General features: G+C 34.2%; 3 protein-coding genes across 4 annotated transcripts; 2 read left to right on the top strand and 1 right to left on the bottom strand.

The window, feature by feature from the left end:
* The first annotated feature begins 416 nt into the window (after nucleotides 1-416).
* On the top strand, nucleotides 417-1,700 carry LOC111274354 (uncharacterized). Its single transcript, XM_022858951.2, has 3 exons — nucleotides 417-940; nucleotides 1,131-1,175; nucleotides 1,595-1,700. Exons 1-3 carry the CDS (start codon nucleotides 552-554, stop codon nucleotides 1,650-1,652), a joined length of 492 nt encoding a protein of 163 aa, XP_022714686.1. The 5' UTR covers nucleotides 417-551; the 3' UTR covers nucleotides 1,653-1,700.
* A 950-nt stretch (nucleotides 1,701-2,650) lies between these two features.
* Nucleotides 2,651-5,445, bottom strand: LOC111274355 (uncharacterized). Its single transcript, XM_022858952.2, has 2 exons — nucleotides 4,858-5,445; nucleotides 2,651-2,999 (listed from the first exon to the last, which is right to left on the bottom strand). Exons 1-2 carry the CDS (start codon nucleotides 5,110-5,112, stop codon nucleotides 2,838-2,840), a joined length of 417 nt encoding a protein of 138 aa, XP_022714687.1. The 5' UTR covers nucleotides 5,113-5,445; the 3' UTR covers nucleotides 2,651-2,837.
* A 155-nt stretch (nucleotides 5,446-5,600) lies between these two features.
* On the top strand, nucleotides 5,601-10,941 carry LOC111274356 (Ribosomal protein L20). 2 transcript variants are annotated; one of them, XM_022858953.2, is made up of 3 exons: nucleotides 5,601-5,738; nucleotides 6,318-6,557; nucleotides 10,614-10,941. In XM_022858953.2, exons 2-3 carry the CDS (start codon nucleotides 6,372-6,374, stop codon nucleotides 10,803-10,805), a joined length of 378 nt encoding a protein of 125 aa, XP_022714688.1. In that variant the 5' UTR covers nucleotides 5,601-5,738; nucleotides 6,318-6,371; the 3' UTR covers nucleotides 10,806-10,941. The 2 variants fall into 2 exon arrangements, with proteins under 2 accessions (XP_022714688.1, XP_022714689.1); XM_022858954.2 differs by having other exon boundaries at nucleotides 5,612-5,738; nucleotides 6,323-6,557.
* The last annotated feature ends 784 nt before the right edge of the window (nucleotides 10,942-11,725 follow it).

Genomic DNA, 11,725 nt, shown 5'->3' with positions numbered 1-11,725 from the left:
CCTTCCTCCTATTACAAGCTCTCAATAAACAAAAGGGACAGATGAAATTCGCAATAAAAATGTTGGAATTGACAATTTTTTCCCAATGTGTTCATCCCTTCCTTTTTATATACAGCTGAATGAACCAAGTTCTTGAAGAATGATGCTGTGGTTTTCCTCGGGTTCATGCTCCTCTGTGTAATTCATGTGATTTGTTGCTTCTTTTTTTTGTTATTAATTTATTTAAAATTATCAGAGATTGATTAAGATCACAATAAAAAATTCACCATTTTATCAAGGGATCACTTGATTACTCAAATTTTATATTACATGGCTTGTGAGGTAATTGTAATCTCTCTGTCCCGATTACAGGCCACAAAAATAAAGGTCAATACGTGGATCAACAAAGCCACACAGGATAACTCTCCCAACAAGGACCCCGTAGGACCACCAACAACATGAAAATATTGCTGAAGAGATAAGGGAAATGTGGCAGCAAACTCTTGTTTTCTTTAATCCTGCTAAAATGAAGAACAGAATTGATAACAACAAAGAACTACACATTAACCATAATGCTAATTTATGGCCCTGCTGCGTCTTTTTGTGTCAGAACATCATTCTACTGTGTCAGCAGCAACAGAAACAGCGACAACATTCCCAGCAAAAGCAGTAGCAACCTCACCCGGTACAGCCGTAGATGCAACCTTGTAGCTAGCTTCCTTGCGGCTGCTGCTGTTATAGTCTCTGCAGCTGGGGCCGTTGAGGTACACCAAGATTCAGAAACACTGTCCAACATACCCCAAATACTTTTTGGAGAGTGTGCATCCGCCAAAGATTGCAAGAAGCCTAGAATCCAGCGACCAAAGTCTAGGAAGGCTGAGTCATGCACTACCAAATGTGTCACTACTTGCATTAGAGGTGGTGATGGATCTCCTGGGGAAGGTCCTCTTAATATCAGAAGGTACTTAAGTTCCTTCCAAGGATCCATCTCATTTTTCTAGCCTTATAGAACCACAGGCACCCTGGCTGCAATAGACCCTTTAGCTAAAAACACTACCGACAGAAAGCTGTCTATGCTACAATAAATTACTCTTGTTTCCTTATCCTAATATTCTGCATTAACATCTGATTGCCTGTTTCATCTTCTCCAGACCTTTGGTTGTTTTTAAGGAGGGGTTTCGAAGTCGAAAGTACTGGTACTTTTTCTATTTCCTCATCTTAGCAATTGGCAATATATTATTACTAACAATACCACTCAATTAAGCACTGTATTGTACAGAGCTAAAGAAATGACTGAGAGTTGGGTTATTTCACCTGAGCTCATATAAAAAATTTGTTTCTGTATTGTTTGTGAATTCAGTTAGCTTAGTAGAATAAACTTATGCATAAATGATAACAATTGTAAGAATGAAAGAATGGTTCTGCAAAAAGTCAGGAGGCACTACTCTACAATCTATATCAATAAAAGCTATGCCGGCAGACTGCCTATGCTCAAGAAATATTGGCAAGAGTATACTTGCATCATAATTTAATTGTCCTTTGGATGTTCATTTTCTCTAAATTCTGGTCCAATAAGTTCCATTTACTTATGAAGACTATTTTTTTTCATCTGCAGCTTGGTGGAGTGTTCCGACATTTGTAATTTGATTGGAGATGGGGATGATGGACCTTGAATTGTATATGATTCTTGTACTGCAACGTGACAGGATTTTTCATTCATTCATTCCTTCTTGATTTGCTTTACGCTAATTGCCAATATTTTATGCTTAATTAAGTATCTGTCAGAAGTAATATACGAATCTATAACATGAAACTGAATCCATACCTCCATGTACTGATCCATGTGAAAAAACCTAGAAATGCATGTAATATAGAGAATGGATATTCAACGAAGTAACATTCTTCTAATAGATCATTCCTGTTATTGTTCTGAAAACCTTAAACAAAAACACTCTTCACACCCTTGTGAGTTTTACAAGACAGCTGAGGAGGGATGGGGAGGGAAGAGGGTGGGAAGGGAGAAGGCTCGATCTTTTGATCATAAGTTTTGCATAACCAATATCTTTGGACCATGATTAGCTTATGCAAAATGTGTTCCTAAGTTCGCAGATGATTGAACAGCTAGGGGAAACTGCATACAAGTGCTTTAGCTAAACAGCATGATAACAGCTGCCGGCCTTAGCCAATTGTGATGGAACCTTGATTCTCTTGTTGATATAAGCATTACTTGTATGAACATGGTATCTTCATCTAGAAAGATTATGAGGCTTCCTGTGTCAAGAAGATGACCGGGAGTCTCCTCAATATGCATCAGTAACCAACCGAGACAACAGACCGGAGGATTAATGTGGAAGTCAAATATACCATTTTCCTGATTTCACGGAGAGGATAACAAATCAAAAGGATAGAAAACAATCTTTTTATAAACATTCAGCAAAGTAGCTTCAAGCTTTTTCCTTTATTATATATCATTGTAAGCATTTGCATCTAATTAGCCAAAATGATAAATGAAAGAAGAATGAGACTCTCCTATGCTAATCAGATTCTTCATCTGAATCCATAAAATCCTATGAGTCAATCAGTTAGGTCTTATTTTGGCATGGACCAGCATTACCTAATATGCAAAAGAAAAGAAAGAACTTCCAAGACAGCAGTTAAGAAACTATAAAAATTGCTGTTACAAGACAAAGATTATTTTGGTTGACACTCTTCAATCTTTGTTTATCACATAATTCTTGTTCTTTACATCAACCGCTTCTCCCTTATTCAACTAGAGATTTGAATGTATGATCTCTAAACTTTATTTTTCCAAGCAAAATGTAGACAAAACAAGTATGTCAGAGTTTCGTATATGATGTTCAAAGCCTTGATAATGGTTTGATTAGAGCAAACAAAGAAGATGCTGGTGACACGAATGTAGACTTCCAGCTAAGTTGATGATCATCTTGCCTTCGCTCATCTCCTTCATGTTCTTCAGTTTCTTGCTCTTCATTTGCTTCCTTCTCAGCATCATCCACCATCTGCTCAAATGACCAATTATGTGGGCAATTAGAAGTAATCATAATTCATAAATGAATATCATAAACAACTGGAGATATTGCTCAGAAGCTCAAAGTCCACTATGCTTTTTAGTTACACAGTTTAGATTGTACAAGAATTACAGCAGATATTGCTTGAAGAATCAGTACTGAACTTCAATAGGTTTAAAATGTTTAGGAGCATTTCTGGCATGCATGCCTTAGTCAAGAGTGTTAGGCAAGAAGCCTCTATCCAATCACATCAGCGGAAGTGAAATCAAACAATCAAGCAATCACATAAAAGACGACAATTTAATGTGGTTTGGCTCAACTGACCTACATTCACTGATGAGAAAAAAAATCCACTAGTTGTAGAGAATTACAAACATACAATCATTTCAATCAACCACTCAACAATCAATACCCATAGACCCTCTTAATCTCCTCTAGTCTTATAGAGTATTCTTAACTCAAACAAACACATATCCATGTGCACCCATACACCATATCTATATGGACCCTCCCAGTCTCTTTTAGTCCACTCACATGCATCATATCTATGTGGACCCTCTCAATCTCTTCAGTCTACTCACAAATATAACATTCATACAAACCCATAAGACGTAAATCTCCAATAGTCTTATACGGTATCTATCCCATAAAACTCTACAACTCTTTTACATCTTTTTCTCATACATAAACCCATAAAGACTCCATCTATTTATAAGCATACAAACTTACCTATTAAGAATCATTTTCTTCTTCGAATTCTTCTTTTGCAAGTCTTCTTGTCTATCAAGTAATATCTAACTAATCTCAAATAAATCTGTTAAGAGATTTGAGTCACTATTCCCAACAAATAACTCTTAAAAATATGAATTAAGTTTTCATGTGCAGAATGTACAGAAGAAACTAACTCTTATCACTTTTCTTTGGTTCATTCTTCTTATTTATTTTTAACTCTGTTATACTAGCAATTACATGAAAGCTGCCAAGAACTGAGAAAGTCCCTTGAAATGAAGAACATTAATCATACATGTGCAGCTAAAGCTCATTATATAACTTCTAAAACACATATTCCTGTCAGCATCAATAAATTTTCAAATATGCAAAATTCAATTCTGCAATTCAAGTAATCTATTATGATTAATCCCCTTTCTTTTTTCTAAGCATCTGAAAAGTACTTCTTGATATTTGAAATTGTACCACTTGGAATATTTACTCTGAAGGAAAATTCAAAGGGTAAGACTTGATTTCCCCTTTAAGCAGGATGAGGTTGAGGAGAAACTATAAAAGCTGAAAAATACTATATGGCAACTAGTAATACTTAAGCAATTACCAGTTCATAAACAAGATGATCACTGCTTAATCAGCAATGAATTTCAACCTGGACGGCCTGAACGTTAGGTATGGATCCACCTTTTGAAGTGAGGTGTTCAAAGATTGCAAAATAAGAAAATTTGAAAAAAAAAAATTCCTGAACATTTCCTAATTTTTCTCTGGACACCCTTTCCGTGACAAAATTAGTAAATTTGTAGACAGTTATAATATATATATATAAATATATATATAAATAAATATATATATATATATATATATATATAAGTGGACACTCTCGAAAAAAATTCCTGAATCCATGCTGTAGAACATCCTAGTCCTAGCTAGCCTCCTGGTCAAACCATTAATCAAGCATATATACATGGTCTGATTAATCAGGCAAAAGGAGTGCTTCTGCATGCAGATACTAGATTTGTGGTTGAAGACTTGAAGTCAAGAAGATCAAACATGAAAGTTTTAATCTGACATAAAATTGATTTAGCAAGCATTAACGGTTATGAGAAGAAGAGAAAGAAAATATGACCTTTCTAGTAATGGCAGGGGAGAGTGAAGGAAGAATATCAACAAGATGAGTCTTGATTCGGTGCAAAGCATCCTTCGTAAGACCATGAGCAGCAACTGTAACATCCCTCACCACACTCTCTAAGAAGTGCCTAGCATTCTCTAAAGCATCAGCCGGGACTGCAGCTGCAGCCAGTTTCTCCAACACTCTCTCTTTTATCACCCCAAGATTCCTCCTTATATCAGCTGCTAATGCCACTCCCTTCATCATCACCATCTCCTTGAGTATATTTTCTTTTCTCTTTTTGTTGAATAGTATTAAGAGTACTTATTGTTTCTTGTTCAGTTGTTCTTGCCTAATTTGATCCTGATTGCATGGTGTGGAGAATACAGCTCTCCTTAACCCACCACTGCAACATCAGTTTTAGGTCGCAAGTGGTATTTCTAGTGGTAATCGTTTGCTCATTGGCAATGGTCCCTGGGATGGGAGTCTATCTCTATATTTTCTTGGCTTGATTTGCTTTTGATAATGATTTGTTGGTTTGTCTCATAGAAGAAGAGTGAAGAATGTGAAGGTGAAATTGGCGATGCTTTCGCATCTTCTAGTCTTGGAAGGACCGGAGCAAGTAGCTCCACCACCATTAGTTTTATTGTCGTTATTCATACTAATGTATATACATATATAATATAACATCATTGATAATTTGATATCGGGGCTTTAACTTAGAGCCGAACTGTTAAATGAGCCCTTAAGATTAGAATTCACTCATAGCCCAGCCCAAGTTGTTTACCCTACTTTCTACTTCCCGTGCAAGCCCTTCTTGTATAACCACTTCCTCCTGTGTCTAAAGCTTCTTCTTTGATTGGAGTTTGGTGACAGACGACACGCAGAATCAGACCCAGGTCAGCTTTACTTTCAATATTTTTCTTTTTCTTTTCCTTTTAATTTTGTTGTTTAATTCGTTTTTGGGTAGCCAAAGCTTTAGAAAGATGCTTTTTTTTTTATGTGAAAAAGTTGGGTGGTGGGATTTTGTTGGTTCTGTTTTAAGCTTTTATTAACTTCTTATTGTGGTAGTAAATGGCTTAAGATTTGGATACTAAGTTGGATCTTTTTTTGTACTTGAGATTACAAGATTTGAACCTTCGTTACTGAGAATAAGAGTCCAGTACTCTACCAAGTTGAACGTTTTTACTATGAAGATTTCTTGTGTTGGAATTTTGTTGTTGTTTAATGTATTGAATGTGGTACCTCTTCTGCAACTGCTGTTGGGTTATAAAGTCGGTTTTAAGCAGACATTGGGATTGGTTTACTTAGGGTATTGTTTGTTTTTTGGCATTTGTTACATGCTTATTACTTCCAGAAGCTTAAAAAAAAAAAGGCTTTGAGATACAAAGGCAAAATCTTCTCTTGTTCATGTCTATGTCTTTTATTTATATCTTAAACGTGTATCATGGATAAAAACATGTTAAATGAAATGACAGTGTAGAGGTTGTAAAATTTTGTACGGATAGCGATAAGATAGTACAAGCGAAGCCATGAACAAGAAGGAGATATTAAAGTTGGCAAAGGGATTCAGGGGAAGGGCAAAGAACTGTATAAGAATAGCAAGAGAGAGGGTTGAGAAGGCCTTGCAGTATTCCTATAGAGACCGCAGAAACAAGAAGCGTGACATGCGTTCTTTATGGATTCAACGCATCAATGCTGGGACTCGTCAACATGGCGTAATCTCTCTTGTCCTTTACTTTTCGATTTCTCTTGCCTTATTGCTATGAAGTCTATTAATATCTCCATTTGCTTATAATTTCACTTCTTATTGAACATTTCTTGATGTTTCAATACCCTCATTTGGTGTAATCCTTTTTTAATGTCTTTCTGGATCTTGTTATGGTTTTGATTTGATTACTTCTTAACTGAAAAAGGAGTGATATAATTTGAGACTTGTAGATGGTTTTTTTGCGCACCCAAACAGTTACTCTTGGCTTGTTGTTTTGCTTACTGCCCTTGTCATATCTGTGGTTTTCCTTTGTTCTTATTGATTTTGGTATCTTGATCCATAATCCTTAAACTACTTGATGTTTTGAATCATATATGTATCATGTAACAGAATGTACAAAATAAGTGTAATTTTTTGTGCCTGTGGTTTAGTGAAAATGGAAACACCATGACATGATTAAATGTGTAGGTTAATATATGGACAAAGTCTTTGAGTGGTTTATGTAAAAAACTGGTGTAGGATCATAAAATTAATTTTAGTGGGGTGAGATAGTGTTTATTATTGTTATTATAGAGATGTAAGCATTTCATTTAACATTAATCTTTTGAATTTCCCATTCTAGTTTTTGGAGGTCTATTATATCAAGGATGTTTGCAATTGAATTTTATTGTCATTTAACTATTTTCCTTTTCCTGTGTTCGCATCATTATAATATTTGAAAACAAGAAATAGGATTTCCCTGACTTAAAACATAGTAGACCGTTGTGTAGAATAGGAGAATGAAAATAAGTTGGTATTGGGGAAACAAATTTGGAAGTAATGGGAACCTAGGTTGAACTCAACTTGTTTGGAGGTGTATGGTTTAGGTAATGACAAAAGATACATAGATTATTGCTAATTAAGATCCTAGGTTTGCTCATTGTGCTTTTCTCATGTATGCTGCCTCCAAAAGAAAAAAAAAAAGAGAGTAATGATGAAAATGAGTTAAGTTCTTAAGTGATAATTATATTATGAATATTTTTAAAATAATAACATAAATGATAATGAAATAATGATGATAAAAATTATTCAAATGATTACTATCTCTGTTTTGATTGAGACAGAAAGATGAAAGATGGGGAGAGATTCTCAATTTTTTCTTATTTGAATAGCAATATTGTCAAAGACGTAAATAGATGAAAAACAATCATTTACAGTTTCTTCTTAACCTGCCTTTTGAGTTTCTTTAGTGGTAGAGAGATTTAGAATTGGAAGGACATGAGACGTTTGCAGTTTCATATAATTCACAAATGTCATTTAAGTTCGTGAATGATGAACTAAAGTTATTATGGTTCTCTCCTTATTAGTTATTACTTCTATCCAATATAAAAATTGAAAGGAAATTCGTTGTTACTTTCAATCATTTCTCATAACCTTTTTGTCATTATTTTTCTCCTTGTCTTTCTCCTTTTTCAATCCAAGCACATTTGTTTGGATGAAAAATAGTGATAAGTGCATGACTAATAATATAATGATAAGTAGTAAAGAAAGTGGCTTGATCCATCTAAATGAGCTTTACTTCTTCCCATGAGTAACCTACAAGGGAAATTTGTTCCTTTTGAATCGTGTTTCATCCAAGGACTTCATGCGTTATAGGAGCTTGCTTGGCATAGGGCATATCTTGCCCTTTGTAGCAGATTTGACACCAAAAACTCTTTTTTCCTTTCTTTTGTTCTTAGTTTTTGTTTTTGTTTTAAAGATGAAGATGGCTATATTAAGCAACCATGCCTGTATTGCAGTTTGAGATCTTATTGGCTATTCTGCATGTGGCATGCTTCAATTGGGAAAAAGCTGAACCCTTCATGAAAGTCAGAATATAAGCAAGTATTTCTTTAGAATCTTCTGATCTATATTTCTATAATCTTACAGCTTTATCCATTGAATCAATGGAATCTTGAAGGCCTTTGCTGAGGGGATCCTTGTGTGCGAAAGAGAGGAAAGCGAAAAAAAAATGTATATTAATTTCTGTCCAACTTTCCAACCTTTTGTCTGCTATTCCCTCTGGTTGATAAGTTTCTTGTGTTTTATTGGTATACATCTTCTTTCTACATCCCCACTCATATTATATTGTATATGCCATAAAAGCTGTTTTTCTACTTTTAGAATATATTTACTCATTTACACCTCATCTCCTTTCTCACTACAATTAGATCTCTCCAAAAGTTCCACTATCTTAATATTTCCTTTAATTAACGTTTGATCTTCTATATTCTTTCATGGATAGACTTGCTTCATGTCTTTCCATTTTGTCTCGCGAGATCTATTTGACTCTTCAACTATTGTCCGCCTGGAGTCTAAATACTTTTTCATAAGGTGCTGTTGGAATGCTAAAAGCATCTACTGATCCTTAACCAGCATTATTTATGGTTTAGTCTATGATTATCTGATCAATTCGAAGCTCCTAATTCTTCTTACCTCGCGTGAGTTGAATGTGCTATAGTTGGGGGCATGCACTGGCTGCTGCCCATGTAAATGTTGGGCATGCTGGCGGATGTGTGGTTCACGTGCTGCCTATATGCATGTGCTGACATGGAATGGAATGGGTATTGACTACAGACGCTATAGCTACTGTCTATGGGTGCCCTTTAATTTCACTTTAATGACTCTTCTTTAAAACATAGAGATGCAAATGGAATGGGTTTAGCAGTACGATAACTTTAACCATATTTATCAGTCAAATTTGTAACCTGCAATTGTTTGATGTAGAAAACTATAACCATAACATTATTTCCATATGTTACAATCAGTCATAACTGAGTACCTCAAATAACAGATTAACAAAGCACAAAATGGGCATTAAGTTGTTTTAATGTATTATCTAATATATGGTATGAAAATTGAATAGTTACTTGGTTATTATTCAATTCTATTTTAGGTAATTATCAGTGCACAATTGTTGTTGGGATGCTTTCAACCATGACTATAATTGTATCTGATCTGTTATCTTTTTCTTAACAATCACCAAATTCAGTGCCATTAAGTTTTCATTTTATTTATAGCTCTTCTTGTTTCAGTTAACCATTAATTGTTCAGTACTCTCGTTGACCGTTTCTGTTGGCATCCCTGGCTACACAATATCCAACTGTATTGGAGTGCAATTGCTCTTTATACCTTTGTTTATTAGTATTGTGTTCACCAAAGATTATTACATCTTCTTGATTGGTTGTCCGGTTGTTCCTACTTCCTACCTTTTTAACGTGCTTTTGTCGTGGATCTAGCAGATCAAAATTTCAGTAGTTAGGCACCATTTATTTTTTTTAATTTCATTAAGAACTTCTCTAAATTTAATTAGGGAAAATTTCATGAGTTAGGCACCATATTTTTTTTAATTTCATTAAGAACTGCTCCAAATATAATTAGGGAAGTAATTATGTGAATTTGCATTTAAGGTGTATTCTTAGAAACAAAAAGCATTTGATTGGCTCTTGAACTTCCCAAAGATCCGTTAGTGTAATTTTTTAACTTCACAAGCAAGGTTAAGACTAAGACATATCCCTTTTTTATTTAATTAGGTTGTTTACTATACTTTAAGGAGTATGCGTCACCTTGCTAATCCTGCTTGTGGAGTTTAAAAACTCTACTGACTGTGGATAAAATAATTTCTCAATTGTTTAAATCAAACCGTAAGATTTGTGTACTTTTCACCGTTGATTTAGCCTGGCAAACTGGAAGAAATTTAGCTATATATTTATCATGTCTGTATTGTTTTATTTGATTCAAAATTTTCTGATTGATGGGACCAGGAAGAGCATCTTCCAGTTATGTGTATGGAGATTATTTAGTTATTTCTGATTGTGAACTTATTTACATTTTCTTTTGTTTTTTCCCCAAAAGAAAAATAGGAGATGACGAGGAAGTGAAGAAAAAAAACTTATTTTGCAAGAAACATGGCTTAGCATGTTGTCTGTTACTTCTAATGTATCAGAAATGTAGTTAGTGCTTTCACATGCAGATTGTATGATACATCTGAGTTTTGAAGGATACTTACTGTTGCTGTTTCTATGATGATTTCTTTTGTTTATAGGTAAACTATGGTAACTTCATGCACGGACTGATGAAAGACAACATCCAATTGAACAGGAAAGTTCTCTCCGAAATAGCTATGCACGAACCGTATAGTTTTAAGGCTCTCGTAGACATTTCCCGCAATGCCTTCCCTGGAAACAAGAATGTTGTACTCCCTACCAGGAAGGCAGATGTTTCGATCAATGTATAATTACTTATTCGGATGTCTTTATCATAACTTTCTCTTACATTTGGATTGAACAGAGTCCTTTTTAGAAATAGAGTGTTTTATGTTTGGATTATTGCCTGCCAATGAAAAGATTTAAATGCCATAATTCCATTTGCTATTTGATGCTGTGTGTTCCCGCTGTCTGTGCATCTTGCTTGGTCATGCTTTTCTTTCTGACCTGTTTATTTTGGTCGTTTATGCTTCTGTGTTTTCTTGTCAAGCATTTTGTCATTTGCAAGCACAAGCAGGTTATGTCGATATTCTTAGGTAATATACACGAGTTGAAAAATTAACAGGTAGACACCTTAACAAATTGAATTGTGTCGTGGTAGGTTTAGGCAACTTTCAGTAGAGGGTGCCACGTGTTGGTCTTGTGTACTTGCTGCAAATTTGTAGCAGAGGCCGTCACGTGTCGTCCTCGTGTCTTGCTACATGACAGTCTTTTGATTTTGATTTTTTTTAATTTAAAAAAAAAGTGTGAGTTCATGTCTCTCTGTCTTTTTAAGTGTGGACTCAATATTTTTTCCAACTGGTTTCTTTCTTTTTGTTCTTTTTTTTTTTTTTTTTTATTGATGGGGCCTAATATGTTTTATTTTTTTTCAATCAAGATTGGCTTTTTGTTTTTTCCATTGATGGGTCTATATGTTTTTTCTTTTTTTTCGATTGGGTTAACGTTATAATTTATCGTGAAATATTTAAAATAATATTTAAATTTTAAAATATTTTAATATAATGCTTAAATTATGAATCATGTGGTATTTATTTTTAATATGATTAGTTTTAATTAATAATACATAATAGATAAATAAATTTTTAAATATTATTTTAGTTAATAGATATATAATTTAAATCTTACATTAAAGATTTTTAAATTTCAAATATTATATTTAACATTTCATTAA

The sequence above is a fragment of the Durio zibethinus genome, chromosome 26 (genome assembly GCF_047325235.1).
Source record: "Durio zibethinus cultivar Kanyao isolate XHJ-2024 chromosome 26, ASM4732523v1, whole genome shotgun sequence".
Lineage (NCBI taxonomy): Eukaryota > Viridiplantae > Streptophyta > Magnoliopsida > Malvales > Malvaceae > Durio > Durio zibethinus.
This window is presented reverse-complemented; position numbering and strand designations above follow the sequence as displayed.